Below are 19,018 nucleotides of genomic sequence, written 5' to 3'. Positions count from 1 at the left end.
TAAGTTTTTGAGACATGGCTGAAAATGCTTGCCCACAATTTTACATGTTTACTCTCGAAAATTTCAATCGGATTCCATTTTTGTGTGAGGCTCCCTCTTCTCTTGAGGACAAGGACCGTGCCCGGGTGGGCTCGTGCATTAAGACGGCACTGCCCTCAATGGCTTATGTAGAACCTTGTGATCGTATATTTCGTACATATTTCTGTTATGAGAACATTTTAACACATAAACACTTCACAATAGTTCTTTAATAATGAAAATATATTATATTTTAAATACGGCGTAAAATTAGTTTGTGCTGGTTCTATTGCATTCCCGATAATAACACAAAGATGCGGTTTTTTCAATGGAATTAATGAATCTTAAGTTATATTATAAAATGAATAAATAAGCAAAATATGCAAAAAAAAAAATCCGCATGTTTACAACCAAACTATTAATTTATCTCAAATCTCTGTAAATATTACTCAAGCGGCAAAATCCTTCGTTCTGACGTAACTCGATATTTTGCTTTTTTTTTACCACATTCTACATTTTTCTTCCAAATTTTTAATACGTGTATTAAGTAGAATAAATTTGACAGCCAATACTGATGTATTCAAACTCCCTAAAATGTGTGAAAAAAAATTGTGTCAAACATAAATAAGTATAATAGCGCGGCTCATTTTGTTTGAATACTATTAGCGAATCCAAACGCTTCAGCTTCTAGCAGAAGAAAATTTATTCAGCCATCAGTTTTCACACAAAGCTAACGACTCGTTGAAGAACAATGACATGGTTGAAAAATCTACAGAGCATGGCTTTGCCCGTTTGTTCTTTCATCAACCAACGACAAAAGACCCAACATTTCTTCCCGCCTCTTCTAATCCAAACTACTCACTGAAGAGCTGTCATTCGGCAACAGCTGAGACGTTGTTTTCTTGGAGACACAGCAATCTGTCATTGGCTTCGGTCCAGAGATCTGACAATCAAGATTATTTGCACTGTTCCATTTTCATGTCAACTTCCAATAACCTGCTCGTTTCGGCAAATTAATGAGGTCATTTTCAGGACCGCTATTGCCAATCTATTTTGAATAGTAAAATGAGATATTTAGTTTTGCTTTTGGAAAGATGTTTAGGGGAAGGGAACATATGAGTTTGAGATCTTGACACGTTATATAAAACGGTGCTCATGTGGTACATTAACATCACCTCATAGCCAGATTTGCATAACAGCAGCTCAGATTTGTATAAAAACTTTGATAGGCCAGTCTAATTTTTTTATCCAGTATGGACTGTTCAAACGTATCTGACCGTTCGGAATGTTTATAAAAGTCCATTATCCTTCGACATTGTCTAAAGGTTGGTCGTCAAACTGAAGAATCTTCGAAATTCTGGTTATAAGAGAACTGATATAGACGTGTACATCTGACACACATTTTACGTATATTTTTACTGGTGCAATCCTAATATTTTTGTGGCTATGGGAGGTTTTGTAACTAACCAAATTTCCTAATGGTCTTGTTAGAAATATACAGTATCCGTGTCGTTTGTGTGTGTGACGTTGTTTAGGAACTTCATATACATAAGTGTGTGTGTGTTGAGCGTAGCTAAAAATTAAGTTACCAATAATTTTAGGATTGTCCGTTCAAGTTTCATAATTCGTCTGCTGATGGCGCTGGTGTGAGATGTATGTCTAGATGAGGTACTGAAAAAGAAAAAAAAATCAAACCCATGATTTTGTTTTGATCATCCTCTATATAATCAATAATTATTATATTCACTATATTACTAATGGTGTAAGAATATTTTATAGGCATGTGAACTGTGGTATTCAGCAAAGTAGTTATGACTAGACGAAATTTAGTTACAGAAAAATACGTTGGGTTTTTTTTTGCAGGGTTATTGGCAACAATCAAGTAAGTTCTAAACAATATTTTCAGTATAATTCTTTTTTTGTTATGCTTTTCTGTGTTCATTCTTTTCCTTATACAGTTGAATTTGGTTAATTCGAAGTCCAAAATCAGTGAAAAAAGTTGAAATTATCAAAATTCGAATTTTCCAATTAATCTATCCTGGATCTGTAATATGACTACAAATTGCAAATTAATCATCAACATTTGCATAGAATAATAATTATCAATCATCAAAATTTTATCGTCAGTTACGAAACTGTTTCCCAAATTTTAATAATTTATAACTATAACAATTAACCTCTTATCTGCTATATTATTCCACTGATCAAGAATCAGCATCACTGTAGAATTTCTTGACCATGTTCAAAGCCTGATTTACGGAAACAGTTCATGATCATCCGTTATGAAATTGTTTCCCAACTTTGGCCCAACATTCTCATGCTATCAAGGAAATACACTTCCATTAACATATTACCCCCAATCTGAACTTTCCGATACTTTCCATGCTCTTAATGACTACAATAAGATTCTAATTTTGGATGTTACACTTGATCCTATAGGTTGAAATGCATAATCGGTATTAAGTGGTACACAATCTCGATGCACTCCAGTTGAATAATAAATATTAAAATGGGCAATAAAATTATCCAAAAAAAAGAGAAGAGAAAAACAGAGTTTTCTCTCTCTAACTTTTATTAGTCTTTAAAAAAATGTTCGTTTAAACAACTTGATCGAGAAAAGCAAAGTCTGGCTTCTTGTAGAATTTTTCCAAACTAAGTTTCCCATACAAAGATTATGGTTTTTTCCTTCAACTTCGAATTATGCAAAAAACTCGGGAAAAGTTCGAATTAAACAAGAAGTTTTACGTTAAATTAGATACAAAACTCAAGGAGAGTTCGTAAAAGTTCGAATTAACCAAGTTCGAATTAAGCAGGTTCTACTATACTTCTTAAGTGGCAATACTTATATCTTAAAAAAAACGAGAAGAAACTGCTGTTTTATCGATACGGTAGCAAATTGAAATTGAAACGACTTTTACACCTCTCATTACATGCAATAAAACCTCTCACTATTTCTCCGTTTGTCAGTCTGGTGACAAAAACTGAAGATTCATTCACAAATGGGGTATCCCGACATTTTTCCAAATAAGATCCATGCCCATAGATACCACTTGTTAATGTCCGAATCTTGTACTTCTGAATATACCGTAAAATGGTCTTATAATGTGGTCTGGGATCGAAACCGGAATGCGTATTCAAACCAGAGTGCAGCATCATTGCATTTATTTTAACCAGATCTATCCGTAGGTACCAAAAGAACTTATGTTTCATATACCGTAAATCGGGGTAACTTTGGGACTGTAGCAGCCAACCGATAAAATGCAGGCTGAAAATTCGAATGCCAAAAATAATCCGCTGTCCCAATGTTACACCCTTGGCCCCAAAGATACCCCAGTTTACGGTACTTGTTAAAATGTGTGAGTATAAATTTTTTTCATTGTGTGTACCAACTTTTGGAATGCAGTCGGTTTGGTCAAATAACTAATTTTGAGCGATGGTTTTCAACCTGGGGCCATATAGCTCCCTTGAGGTCTTGGAATACTCTTAGGGAGCCATGGGTGAAAAATTAAATGAAAGGGGAGCCACTTGTCAAATGAAAGGAGGGGCCCTTGTCACCATGACCAGGGGCCTACATGATGAGACATGGTATCTTGGTTTTCAAATGTAAGTATGTAAATATGTAAGCTGTTACTTCCAGCTAAGTATAGGGGGGGGGGGGCCCGAGAACATCACATTGACCGTTGATTCATGATGATGAGAAGGCCATGCATAAAACTCTCACAAGAAGGAAACTCATTGAACTCAACCCCAGAGTAGGCGCGGACCTAGGGAAATGTGTCGGGAGGTTCAATTCATCGCGTAGGCTCGTTGTATCGTACCATATTTTATACAGTCTTATTTTCCCGTACAATTCGGATCTTCGGAGGGATGATCACCAACCTTTCCTGATCAGTGCCTAACTAGGATTGCAGAGATCGATCTTATTTATAAAATTTTTGCTCGTTAAAAATTTACTTCTGATTGAATTCAATTCAATAAGTAGAAAAGATCTCGCTCTTGGATGAGGGTAGGGAGCGCTGCTTAAGACTACTTCACCAAATACCAACTCTGGCCATATCGCTAAATTGCAATTTACTGCCATTAGTGAGATGGGCTGGAAGCGAAGGCGCTGTCTATCGGTGGTCGCCTCGAGTTCGTTAGGGAAAATATCTTACCGATATCCTCCCTTGGGTTCGAACCCGGGACCCTGACAATAACCTTCACGATGGTAGACGAGCATCTTACCACCATGCCGCTCGGGCACAGCTGCTTAAGACTGGGGGCCACGAGAAGAAAATATGATCTGAAGAGGGGGTCGTGCTGAAAAAAGGTTGAGAAATACTGATTTAGAGGACATATTCACGTCAAGTATCTTATCTGAAATAATGGAACGGCACATATACGTATAAACTAAATCATAAAAATATTTTTAATTGTTTTTTTGTAATGTTTAAAATCGTAAATTCGCATGATTTTCTTAGTGTACATAAAAAAAGTGTCTAAGTTCAGACTTGATGGCAAACGTGACGTAAATGACACCGTAAAAACATCATTCCAAACACATACGAACTAAGAAAACATTTTGTGAAACAGACGAACGGTCTTTCGCTTGAATTCAAGTGATGATATATAAACCCCTTTCTCTTTGATTTTTTTTCATCCATCCTCAACACTAAAAGTTTATTTTTAGTGTTAAGCTCTCCTCGTGTTATCTTATGTACTTTTATTTATTTTTTCCACTCCGCCACGTACAAAAGAAGCCATTGATGAAAAAATATAAAAGAAGCTGAATCTTCCTTTCATATTTTCTTGTTTTAATAATATCTAAAGTTTCTAAAATAACATCCCTTTATTTACTCCTTTAATCTGATCCCCATTGTAATCACACACGACAAAATGTTGCGATGTGTAAAAAGTATTCCAAGTACCGTCAAGCTTATTATTACTTGTGGCATCGGGTTCAAAATGAATAAAGACAATTATCTAGCATCTTCAACGAGTTTTTTTTAACTATCAGTCAATTGTTTAAATGATTTTTTAAACATTGCATTTGTGTTATAATTAAGAATTCACTTTTTAAAATGTTTATTGATTAAATATTATTTTTTTACATGAATTAATTCTAACTATCTGAATTTTTAGTTTTACTTTTGTATCCTTCGTATGAGCGTCATTTTAAGTAAATGAATAGGTAAGATATTCGACATAAAAATTACCTCATGAAACTTCCTTTAAAGGTAGTATTTAGTTAATGCTATATGACCCATGTAAATTAGTCCTCAACTAAAGGAAGCTACATTTTTGTCATCTCTGAAATGCTAAAGTAGTCAACAATTGAAACCAAAAGCATAACATACTCCAATAGGATTGTTTCTCGTGTGTCTTTGATTAATTAAAATTCAGACACAGAGGTGTATTTTATGTGAGCACTTTACCAAGTTTATAAATACTGCTTTCACCGTTCAAAAATACGCAAAATAGTTCCAAGTGGTGAACTGTAAGTCTAACCCTTTAAGCGGCACAGCAGAAAAATCCCTAACCCCCCACCCCAAAATGCCATATCTCTTTTTAATGAAGTAGATTTTCTTCCAGTTTTCAGTGGGTGCAAACTAAGGGGATATAGGGAAAAGTGTTCCATTGAGAAATAAACTTTACATAATATCTGGGCTTATCAATGCTAAAATAAGAAGCTTTTAAGGAGACGATATATCTCGTCGAAGCCGCTTAAAAATGATTAAAAATAAACATAAATTTCTCGATTTTGATACATCTAAAAGTAATACATTTTAAAGTTTTGAAAGAAATTTTTTTCCAGGTCATCTTCATAACTATTTCATTAAGAGAAAATCTTCGAAACGATTCTAAAACCGATACCACTATGATTGATGGAAATTTATCCGAACCAATCAATATCGTTACGCGATTGTGTATCAGCTTCAATACAAAGATAGCTTACAAAAATATTGTTTTGTTTTGCCTTAAATTTTGAAATTTAACAAAATTTAAAACTCGATAATAACAGAAAGTTTGAGAAAAAAATTGTTACTCTTATACTATAATAATGATTTCACGTAAGAAAAGGTGATAATAAGTATCGTGATGTTTTGATGTCGTAGGATATTCCATGTTGTTTTGGAATCGGCGTGATTCTCGTAAATCGTGTGATTGAGTACATAAAGATGGCCAGCAATTGCCTCATATCTAATTCATGCGTTATAAAATTTCCGCATGTTCTAAGTGAAGAAGACAAATATCCATCGGGCAATTACCAGAAGCTTTTAACCACATCGTGCAAGCAAAAACAATCGTTAGATAATGCATTAAAGTGAACTTTTGCTGTTAGGATACGTCGCGTGATTCCCAGAGTGTTTTGGTGCATTTCCAAGTTTTTTGGGAGCTCAACTGAAAGTGAGATTTCTATGTTTCCGACGCCCATCAAAAACATCGTTGTCCAATAACACTGACGCAATGAACGCATTAATTTTTCACTAAAATGATTGGTCACTTGTTTTTTCCATGTATTCAAATAAAAATAGTTTATTTCATTCGTTATAAAACAAAATCTAAATGTTTTGTACTTACCCCAAAGTAAAGAATCCACAAAATTCCTAATAGAATAACTAAGATGAAATAATTGATAAGTAAGCTTTGTAGTTCTTTATCTAATAACATCTCCTAACTTTAATGCCTCTTAGGCTAACTGCGATAGAATTAATGCCCGTAAAAGAACTTACAAGCCTCAGGTGTCTATGGCATCGAATTTGAGGCACACTTTTACACATGGCCCTTATGGCCACTTCATTTAAAAAAAAATCCAGGATTGCTGGAAGTGGCTAAATATAGGTGAAAGTCTTGAGTGGTCCCTCCTTTCAGAGTAGGGGAGATAAGCGAATTCTTTTTCTAGAGATTCTAGGCATCCCATCCGTTATTAAAGTGGTGCCATGATTCTATGTCTAGTACATCGTTATAAGCAACTGTGACACATTTCTTATTTTTCACTTCCAAAACTTTGAACAATACACTCATCTCATCACCTTCTCTAAATAGTTGAAAATTATTTGCATCGAATTAAGTTCTGACTCTACGAAGTTACTATGGCAATTATTCAGGGTGCATATCTAATAGCACGCACCGCAAATTGCTGGCGAACCGTTGACCCTAGAGGCATACTCAGTGTATAACTCAGATACGTCATTCAGGTTGCGAAGGGTTGTATAGTTATTAAAATAAAAAATTAACTTTTTATACGGACACCCTGTCCTTAAAATTCAATCAAAAAGTTGTTGTGCTATCTTTCCTGAGGACAACTAGACAATTCCATGATTCTAATGCAATTTTCGCTGAAATATTGAATTGAAAAATCGGAGGAAAGTTGGAAAAAAAATAGCATAAACTAACGAACAACGCTTCTTTCCTCATTTATCCGTTCTTTCCCGATTTTTCTCTCTCTCTCCGTTATTTGAATTCAAACACCTCAGCAGATATTGCACTTAGAAACGTGGAATTTTTTTCGTTGCCTCTGGAGAGGCAGGGAAACAACTTTTCAACTGGGTTTTTGAGCACAGGGTGTCCGTATAAAAAGTTAACTTTTTTTATTTTAATAATCATGCAACCCCATGCAATGACTTAGCTGAGCTTCAGACGTTAGTTGAATACTTTTTCTAATTAGAAGTATGCCTGTAACGGTTCACGATGAATTTGCGGTGCGTGCTGTTAACCATGCACCCTGTTTAATATAATACGTGTACACACATTTTCTGTTAAATATTTAAGGGAGGCTCAAATGTGAAATTAAAATGAACAGGGCCCGGATGTTGATGACATTTGCACTTTTTGCATTTTTCAATAGTTTTTCACTTTTAAGGCATTTTTTCAGGTTTTAGGGCTTTTTTTTGGATATTTTTTCTCTTTCGAAAATATTTTTTCAAAATAAAAAGTAGGCGAAATTTTTTTAATGGGGTTGGTGCACGCAAATTTTCCAAAAACTTATTTTCGAATTTTTCAATTTTCAGATATGTACTATGGAATTTTCTACGTCTAATTATGCTCAAGTTTTTGTTCTACCTGTACTAGAAATACTTTTAAAATCTTTTAATATACACTGCTGGCAGGCATTATATATGCTAATATTTTCCACTACAAAATGCTCTTTTCTCAAAACTAAGTTTTTGTTAGATAAGAAACATTTTTGCGAACACAACTCATTCAAATGTCTTGAAAATTTTTGTGTGTCTCTCAACACTCTTATTACATATTTTAACGTGAGGATTTTTTTTAATTATTTAAAAAATTTTTATGGCACAAAATATGTGTACATTTTGGTGATTTTTGAAAAAGTTGCATGTTGGTGAAGTTAATATTCGAGAAAAAAATAACCAACAATTAAAATCCTATATATAAATGCTTTTGTTAAATTATATAAAAATATTCATTGTATTTGAGAAAAAAAAATTGAGTGCTTAAAATGAACAGAAAATTTTTAAATGTTTCTTAAAGAAAATATATTTTTCCCATAGGAAAGCATGGGAAGCCAAGATCATGCACCAACTCCCTTAAACAAAAAAGTAAATGTGCATTACTTTTATCACTTCACTTGTATTTTCCTTTATAGATGACAAACAAAGTTTAGAATCAATTCCAGGTAAATTTAGTACTTGGTAAAAATTCCAATAGCTTGCCCTCGACTTAACCAAACAATAAATGAAAGTGAATTCAAGAATTTCTGAATATGGGATGTTGAGAAAGAGGAGTTTCGTTGCATAAAATTGTGCGTGTGTGAACATGGTATAGTACTGCCCTACAGGGCAGGGCCGTAACAAGGACTTTTGCCGTCCGGGGCAAATATTATTTTGTCATCCCCAGAACTTTAAAATCCGGTAATTCTGTAACGGTTATCTTTATTCCCACCTAAAACGGCGGACCCTAAATTTTGCCCTCCTCAAGTTCCGGCTCCGCTACAGGGGCAATTTTTAAATCCGCAAATTCATGTTGAATGATTTTGATCCGTAAAAATGCTGCATACAGTAAGACATCGTAGGCTTTGTTTTACCATGGGAATATTGAAGAAGTGAAATGTCGTACATAACATCAATCTTTAACATTCTGGTTTCCACTATTCAGTCCTTGCAGAAAAGTATGGAGCTTATTGATGCTGTCGATAAATTCGGTGGCCAATTTAATATCATTAAATTTGAAAAAAATATATATATAAAAAGCGGACTTTTTGTGTGTGTGCCTGTAGAAAATGTTTTGATGTCTTTACGGGAACATCTAAAAGTTTTGAAATTGAAGAGAAATTAATACTCCGAGTAAACTACACCCTTCCCCTCAAAATATCCCCAATAACCTTTGTTGATGTTGAGAGAAGTTGTTGAAGAGAATCTTAGCTTTGCAGAAATTTCTGTTTTGTCTTTAGATTTACTAACCCACTCATAAATTATGAATTGTTTATTTGAAAAATGCCACTGGCAATTTTTAATAAAATCTAATGTTGCGAATATGAGTGTGATTTTCAATATATATATACTATAAAAATTTCTTTTTTCTTTATTAGAAAAAGTAATAACAACTGGTTTAGTTTCTAAATAAAATTTGTTTTGCTATTTGAATAGTATTTTATGTCATTTTTGGGAAATTTTTCAAGTTTTTAAGGCATTTTTTTCGAATTTTTTGTGAGTTTTTGTGTAATTTTTATGGTCAACAACATCCGGGCCTTGATAATGAGCCAAGTAATTAGTTGCACATGGGTAAAGGAAATGTAATTCAGATGAACATCATCTCGTGATTTCTTGCTCTACTAGTAATTCACTAATACGATAATTCCTTTTTTTGTTCTGATGAATGTTTAGCATTTTTATATTATAGCTAGCTGCATTTAATTTATATTTTTTGAGACGTTTGACGCTTGGGATATAAAATTGATATTACTATGAATTCATTGGAGAAATGTATATAATTAAATAATATATATATATTTTTTGTAAGCTGTTGTTGTCTTTAAAGAATGGGATATTGTATGTAAATATAATTTCATGTACCAGAAATTGTGTTTCATGTATAGATCGCAGGATGGCAGCACACTCAGATGTTTAAAAATTCAAGTATTTTAACATCGGATAAGATAAAATCTTATTACGTACAATAAGATAAAATAAAACCATAATTTGGATGCTGTTGATAGCAAAATATGAGAAATTGTGATTTTCTTTTTGTATTTTAATATTTGAGACGGAGAAATTACATCTTATATTCCGTCTGAAACTATTTTAAATAAATTTTGAAATTTGTAATTATTACGAAATCTTTTGTCTTAGCATTTTGATTCGAAAACTGCTGCAGTATATGATGTTATTTGATTATTAATCATAATATTTTAAGAAGTCAATACAAAAAAAGCCGACAAAATCATTTTTAGTATCATACGAATGACACCTATGATCATGGCCCCACATCCTGGAGTAGGACCCCTAGGCTGGGATCTTCCTTTATGATGAATTTATAGCGTGAAAAACCAAAAAATTGTGAAAATTGTCCCGGGCCCTAAGGTTGGAGATTTGTCAGCCCACCCCTTGTGGGGACATGCCTATGATGACTGAGAAATGAGGGCGTATGCGCGCACCCTCTCGGCAGTGTGATTTACGTATGTTTACAACAGATGACGCCACTATGCCAACAAAGACGATTAATTGTTTTTCCCTATTAAACTGACCAGACCCAACTTTTTTTAGGAATACAATATTTTTCTCAACAATTGGGCTCCGAGAAAAGCCGAAGAAGAGCTGAGTAAAAAACGTTCCTTTTCTTCAGTTGAATTTTGTGAAGGATAGATCGCAATCTAAACGCAGACTTGCAAATTGAGCATAATAAAAAAAGGTGTGTTTCAAACATGTAATCTGGATTCGAACCCACAATCACCGACAAAATAGCAATTGGAGTAGGCAAGCACCGCACCAGTGCTCTAAAACGTACACCCGTTTAAGACAGTACAAGCAAACCTGTCAGAAAACAGGAATAATGAAAACTAAACGAAAGAATATACAGTAGAACCTAGAGAACCTAGATTATCCGGGCTAATGGTGGGGAAGAGGGACACGGATAACCGAAAAACACGATTAAACTGCCGGGAATGAAAAAAATAATTTAAAATAACAAAATTGCAAAAAGAAATATTTACGTATTTTTTGCCTGTTTAAAATGACTACCCAATGCTTGTATCATACGGAAAAATCTAATATTAAAAAATTACACTTATTGTGTGAGGGGAGTTCAGCGGTAAAACAGCGGTTCTCAACCGATGCTCCGCGGTAGCTCCCTTGTGCACTCTCCGCGGCCGCTCGAGAAAAATATTTAAAAAAAAACCAGTAAAATTTAAAAAAGTAATTATAAATATTTTTAAATAGTAAAAATAAATCAGTAACTTTGATGAATAATTAAAAAATTGGCCTACGGGGCTCCGCCATGGAATTTTTTTACTTAAAAGGGCTCCGCGAGTCAAAAAAAGTTGAGAACCGCTGCTGTAAAAGTATGAAGAAATCCAGTTCTACGAAATGGAAATGTCTTCAACACGAACTTTCACAAAATCTTACATTACCAATGAAAAAACAAATAATAACAATAACACGGAAGTAGTGGTGTTTTGGGTCGTTCTGGCTGCACCGCACCAAAAATTGTCCCGTTCTGGCTGCACCCTCACAAAAATTGTCCCGTTCTGGCTGCACCCTCACAAAAATTGTCCCGTTCTGGCTTCAAATAAAACACGAAAACCACAACTAAACACAACTTTACAAGTTTTAAAGATAGAAAACATTGATTTTTTTATATATGTAAACGAGTAGGTTTGCCTTTTTATAAATTATTAGATAATGAAATTTGTTAGATAATAATATTTTAATATTTCTAAAGACTAAAAATTGTATAAAGACAAAAAAAACTTACTGTTCATTGTTTCTATTATCCACTGTTTTCTTTTTTCAGGTGATTTTATTTTTATCACTATGTATGCTAGTACGAGCATAAAAATATTCAATGTCTTTTTTATGCGCGCACTAACATGAAAAGTGATAATTTTATCTTCCTTATTTATTCTTTAGCTTTTCTAATAAAAATACCAGGTTCTGAAAAAGTTGCTATAAAACACAAACTGTTGATTACATAAAAATTATTTTTATTTAATCTAATTGCTCAATCTAAACTGTCCGAAAAATTAAATGCTTTGTTAGATTTAAAAACGCCGATTAATTCATTTCAACAAATTTTGTCATGTTTTTAGATCTTACGTTTTTAAATCTGGTTTTTTTTTTGTTTTTTTTTGCGGCCTCCAACCTCCCCGAATAGCCGCACCCTAACCAACCAGGTTTTTGAAAACAAGGTAAAATATACCTAAAATTTTAAGTTTTTTTTTAAATTTTGTTGTCATTAATTTAAGATTTAGGAGGGGTTCACTTCATAACACGCTATGAAGCTAGAAAAACCCTCCTCTAAAAACTAGCTTGAAGTGTTATCAGCACGCTAAACAGAATAAAATTCATTTTTTTATTTTTATGTGTCCAAATGCAAAATTTTCTAAGTTATTAAAAAAGTAAGATTTATCAGTAAATGGGTTTAATGTTATCTTATTTTCTTTCAGTGTGTATAAAATATGCTTCTTGGTTTTAATAAAGTGCTGTGTACGTTTAAATAATTATTCATTGTATAAAACTTTTTTATATGTGTTTAAATCATAAGTTTTGAGAATAATTTTTTTAAATTCCTTTCCTAACTGGTTTAAAGGACCGCCTAAATGTTTAAGCATCTTTTTTCCAAGTTATCAAGTATGTTTATAATATGTAGCTGAGCAATCCAGTGAAAATCACATTGAATTGATTTTCGTTAGGTTTTCGTGTTTTGTCTATTTATATATATATATATATTTTTTGCGGCCTCCAACCTCCCCGAATAGCCGCACCCTAACCAACCAAGTTTTTGAAAACAAGGTAAAATATACCTAAAATTTTAAGTTTTTTTTTAAATTTTGTTGTCATTAATTTAAGATTTAGGAGGGGTTCACTTAATAACACGCTATGAAGCTAGAAAAACCCTCCTCTAAAAACTAGCTTGAAGTGTTATCAGCACGCTAAACAGAATAAAATTCATTTTTTTATTTTTATGTGTCCAAATGCAAAATTTTCTAAGATATTAAAAAAAAGTAAGATTTATCAGTAAATGGGTTTAATGTTATCTTATTTTCTTTCAGTGTGTATAAAATATGCTTCTTGGTTTTAATAAAGTGCTGTGTACGTTTAAATAATTATTCATTGTATAAAACTTTTTTATATGTGTTTAAATCATAAGTTTTGAGAATAATTTTTTTAAATTCCTTTCCTAACTGGTTTAAAGGACTGCCTAAATGTTTAAGCATCTTTTTTCCAAGTTATCAAGTATGTTTATAATATGTAGCTGAGCAATCCAGTGAAAATCACATTGAATTGATTTTCGTTAGGTTTTCGTGTTTTGTCTATTTATATATATATATATTTTTTTTTTGCGGCCTCCAACCTCCCCGAATAGCCGCACCCTAACCAACCAGGTTTTTGAAAACAAGGTAAAATATACCTAAAATTTTAAGTTTTTTTTTAAATTTTGTTGTCATTAATTTAAGATTTAGGAGGGGTTCACTTCATAACACGCTATGAAGCTAGAAAAACCCTCCTCTAAAAACTAGCTTGAAGTGTTATCAGCACGCTAAACAGAATAAAATTCATTTTTTTATTTTTATGTGTCCAAATGCAAAATTTTCTAAGTTATTAAAAAAGTAAGATTTATCAGTAAATGGGTTTAATGTTATCTTATTTTCTTTCAGTGTGTATAAAATATGCTTCTTGGATTTAATAAAGTGTTGTGTATGTTTTAATAGTTTTTCATCGTATAAAACTTCTTTATACGTAGTTAAATCATAAGTGTTGAGAACACTTTTTTTAATTCCTTTCCCGGCTAGTTTAGAAGACATCCCAAATGTGTAAGCATAAAGTTTTGGCTTCAATGAGCAAAATTCTTTAATAGGCTCCCCACATGTTTCATCTTTTAGATACCCTAATCTGTTTTTATTATCGATATTGTAGAAACGGCTATCAGAAGAATAATTACTGAAATCGAGAACATGACTGAAATCTTTTTTTAATTTTTCGTAAACATTCGACGCTTGGATATTTAAGACTAGGTTATCAGTGTCTGTGTAAATAAGCGTGCATTTGTTCTCCCCGAAATATGATTGAAAATTATAATAAAGATCAAACATTTTTTCTTTAGCTAATTCTAGTATAGTGAAACCTATGAAAATTGGTTTATTTAAAACAACTTTTTTTTTTCTATTTTTAAATAAAACTAAGTTTTCGTTGAGAATTTCAAAATATTCCATAGTTGGGTTCGCTAAATGTTTTTGGGTTTGACTTTTAGTTAGAGCACATTTAATGTCCGTTTTATTTCGTACGTTTTGGCAAGTTTTGCCAAAGAATGCATTATTCATTAGTTTATAGAATAATCGATCAAAATCATTTGTTGCTGATTTTCTTTGTGAATTATTAAAAAGCACATAGGGTTCTAAAAAAGGTTCCTGACGAAAACTCAGTATTTTATGTATTTTTATCAGTTGAAGCCCCATTTTGAGATAAAATTTTAGTAGTCTATAATGACAGGTATATAGATGCTTATCATATAAAGTGTTTATTAATTTTTTTACGTTGGAATTGTATTTTATATTTAGATTAGCCAGTAAGTCTTTTTGGTAAGGTGATAACATTTCCTCGTTAATAACTAGATGTTCAGGAGCTAGGGGGAACGAATTGTGTTTATCATGTAATTTTCTACTATATTTCAAATCTACTTGTAAAATATATCCAGTTTCACTATTATCAGGTACATTTAAAATATTGAATTTGTTAATTTCTTCATCACTCAACCAACGGAAATTACCTATTGGTAAACATTGAGTTTGACAGTAACCATAGAGATTATTTACGTCTAGAGAAAGTATGTATCTCTGTTTCTTACTCGGGTCAAAACCATATATTTCTGGGTTATTAGCTTTTACATGGCGATGGTTATTAAAACACATCCCACCTCTCATGGCATCTTCTATGAAAGTGTACATCTGTATTTCTGGTAAAAGTTCAATACGAGCCATCGTGTATTTCAGTCCAGCTACCCATGTGAGGTGAGGTGTTGATAAGAACTTCGTTACTTCTAGACCGTAAAATCGATATATAATCGTTCTAAAATGCTCAAATACATCACTCAAAAGTAGCACATCCGTGATTTGATAGAGCTTAAGGTAATCACTGAATGTCGAACATTTAAAATTATTCCAAATTAATTTAGCATGACTATATTCATCGTCACTTATTTCAGAGTTTGTTAGTAAATTGAAAAAAAATTTTTTATCGGGTAAACGCGAGTATTTTAATTTTTTTTCATCATCGAAGAAAGAATAGGGAAAAACTCCTTTTTTTCTTAGTAAAAATTTATTTTTGGATGTGAAAATTGAATTGAAGAGAGGAAATTCAGTATTGATATCAGCTAGTTGTTCTAATGAGCTCTGAAGAAATTTATACGAATCCAGTATCAGAATCTCATCTAACTGAATGGACGTGAATCGCTCCGAACTACTGGGTATAATTCTTATATTTTTAAAAAACTCCTTGGTTAGAGCATTGATTATTAAATTAGAATCATATCCTGTGAAATTGTGGATAAATAAAGGTAAAAAGAATTTTTTTTTTCTGTTTAAATTGCAGGAGTTGTGGGCAAAACCCATGAACTCACCTGTTGCATGACAATGATCCTTGACGACTGTATCATTATCACCGAAACACTGTCTGCAAATGTGGCAGAACTCTTTGTTAATATTATTTATACTATGTTTATCAAGTGGTTCTATTTCATGAAGCTCGTTAATAAGCTGTTTTTTTAATGTTTTAATTGTTTTTAAAAAAACCTCAACAGCATCTAACCCGCAATAATAATTTAAAAATATTATTTGTTTCTTTTTAACAACAGCGATAGCATAACTAATCGGTACATGTTTTTCTATAACAACAGAATTGTCACTTATAATTATAGTTTTTTTTCTTGTTATAGCTTCAAAATCCGCATACATACAGATAGGGTGTTTGACTGTTTTTATATAATCTTCGAAACTTGTCATTAAATTTTTAGGCAAACTCACGGGGACAATGTCATAGCAAAGTTGTTCGTGTCTTATGAGAGATTCTCTTCTTTTGAAGCCAAGTAGGCATGAACTGCAATAGTGATGTTTACCGTTACTGTTTATGAGTCTGTTGATATTTGTGATTAAAAAATAATGACCCTTAAATAAAAGTAAATTTATTTTTTTTTGTTCCCTTGTTGTTTTTCCTATGTAAAGAGGTGTTACAGATTTTTTTTTATATTTAAAAACATTAATTATTAGATTGTTTGATTTTTCGAAAATGTGTATATTATTAATATCCATAGGGAAATCTTGTTCATTAAATTTCAAGTATTTGAAAAATTTAAAATAAGAAGTTTTTTTACTTCTTACATTTTTTTTGGGGGGGAAGAGAGCTGCTAATACAGCAAACAGAAAACATTTCTGGTCATTAATATTTTTAATTTCAAGTAAACATTTTTTATTTTTTAAATATTTTGGTAACGATACAAATTCACATCCACCCGTCAGAGGTTTATATCGACCTAAACTTAGATCTATAAAATTAATGTTTTCTATAACCCACCCACTACCATTTCTAACAAAATTATCTATTCTATCGAGAATATTAACTAAGGCATCATTCAAAATATCATCTAAATTATTTGAACATATTATTTTAAGAACTTTTGATGCGAAGTAAAATTTGGTTCTTGATATATTACGATATTCATCGTATTTAAAAAAGGATATTTCCAAGCAAATTATGATCTTAAGATATGTTTTATGAAATTTTAAAATCAAATTTTTAATCTGGCCCTTTGTTTTTGATAATAATTTATAAGGATCACGTATGGTTGTTACCGCTCGATATGTTTTGATAAAGTTATTGAAAGCTGTTTGTTTTAATGCAAACATTTTGACCACATAATTTTTTTTTAAATATTAGTATTATATTATACGCAAAATATTATTTAATAATATAAAAATTTAGTATTCTTTTATTTTTTTTTATAATGAGTTTGGACACATAAAAGCTAAAAAAAATGATAGAATTTCTGATACCAAAATACTATTTAGAAGTATAAAAATCTAATCTCTTGGCAACGGGGGTAAAATCTGCTAATCAATCATTCAATATAAAATTTTAATTCTTTCTTTTTTAAAAAACCACCACCACCACGATAAAACCTATTTCATACATACTTATATATACATTTAATACACCCTTTTTTTTATATTTATACGATAAAATACTTTTTTTTTCCTTTTTTTCACATTTTTTTTGTATATATTTTATAATTTTTTAACATTTTTTTGTATATATTTTATAATTTTTTAAAATTTTTTTTTGTATATATTTTATAATTTTTTAACATTTTTTTTTGTATATATTTTATAATTTTTTTACATTTTTATATAGATAGTTTATATTTTTTTTAACATTTCATATATATATTTCATAGTTTTTTTATATATTTTTATTGTCTTTTTATTCTAGAAGCTAAAAAACGCTTCATTTAAAAAATATGAATCTTGGCTAACAACACAGGAAGATTATTTTTACTTTAAATGCTCAGCCATGCAATCAAGAGCCTTTCGCAAAGAGTCTAATTGCGTTACAGGAACATTAAATCTATTTTTTATCTCGCCGTCTATTGATCTCGATATGTTTATGTAAGTGTTGTTCCTATATATTTTGTTTTCAATAACTATGCCATTACCTACATAAATAGAATAAGTCCTGGTTTTGCTCTTCTTTATGTGATCATCCTCCAATACGAGATCATATTTTTTTTTGGTTTTGCTAATCCGACGTTCTGTTTCTGATTGGCTATTATTGTCCTCGTCGTCGTCAGATGAAATGTTTGCACTTTTACGTTTTTTTGTTTTTAATGAGTCTTCATTTCTAAATTTTTTATCTACAAAACAAAAAAAAAGAAATCGCCCCCTGTGAATATATAAAAAAACGCGATATAAAAATCTTATTAAGAAATCAATGTTCTTGAATTTTATTATTTAAAATCATAGCGCGAATAAAATAAGAGCTAAGTTGTTCTTTACACGAGAATAAAAAAAATTTCTTTGTAAAAACTTACCAGGAGTAGCCATCTCGTCTTCCGAGCTTTTCGTTTGTGTAATGTGAAATGGTAAGCGATGCACTGGTTTTTATTTTAGATTCAAGGTCAACTCACGCGATTAATCATTCCTGTTAAAACACGATATAGCATACCACAAAAATAAACATGGTTTATATGACATTGTGATGCGTGAAAGACTTGAAGAGAGGGGGTGGTGGAATGTTATGGTTTTCCCCATAATTTAACTTCGGTTTTAAGATAAGGGAGTAGAGGAAGCAATTATTCATAGCTAAGCCAAGAATTATAATTTGATCGTAACCTTCAAGAAAAAAGGAAGATGATTACCGAATATGTGTTACGGAAACAATCATATTGTTTCTGATTTTCATTCACGATTTGACCTTCAAGAAATGAAAAGTGACCATTATAATGTATTAACATTTGTAAAACTTTTTTTTATTTCCGGGATGGTTTTTACGTTTCTAATTTATTATTTAGCGTTTCGCGAGGTTAAGGTAATTACAGTGTAATTTGTTTAACAGCCTTGAATTTTTTATATCCATGAATAAAAAAAACCAACAAACAAAAACTCGAGATATTTATTCTTAAATTAAAATATTTTTTTTATTATTCTTACAAGTTAGATACAATATCATTGTAACATATACACACTGCATACACAATCAATATAATCTTACATATCAATGTTATAATGACAATATGTAATTTTTTTTTTACAAAGATATACTCGAGAGTTGTAAAACACGAATACTAGCAGATT

General features: G+C 31.5%; 1 protein-coding gene across 2 annotated transcripts; it reads right to left on the bottom strand.

The window, feature by feature from the left end:
* Positions 1 to 12,099: 12,099 nt before the first annotated feature.
* LOC149085172 (uncharacterized) lies at positions 12,100 to 18,785 on the bottom strand. 2 transcript variants are annotated; one of them, XR_016192811.1, is made up of 2 exons: positions 18,256 to 18,785; positions 12,100 to 18,107 (listed from the first exon to the last, which is right to left on the bottom strand). XR_016192811.1 is itself a non-coding variant. In XM_089233036.1 (2 exons), exons 1-2 carry the CDS (start codon positions 18,266 to 18,268, stop codon positions 17,720 to 17,722), a joined length of 372 nt encoding a protein of 123 aa, XP_089089162.1. In that variant the 5' UTR covers positions 18,269 to 18,784; the 3' UTR covers positions 12,101 to 17,719. The 2 variants fall into 2 exon arrangements, 1 of the variants encoding a protein (XP_089089162.1); XM_089233036.1 differs by having other exon boundaries at positions 12,101 to 18,078; positions 18,256 to 18,784.
* Positions 18,786 to 19,018: the final 233 nt, after the last annotated feature.

This window comes from Pholcus phalangioides, unplaced genomic scaffold, assembly GCF_987345545.1.
Source record: "Pholcus phalangioides strain wild (caught in Gottingen) unplaced genomic scaffold, Ppha-v1.0 ptg000007l_1, whole genome shotgun sequence".
NCBI classification, from domain to species: Eukaryota; Metazoa; Arthropoda; class Arachnida; order Araneae; family Pholcidae; genus Pholcus; species Pholcus phalangioides.
This window is presented reverse-complemented; position numbering and strand designations above follow the sequence as displayed.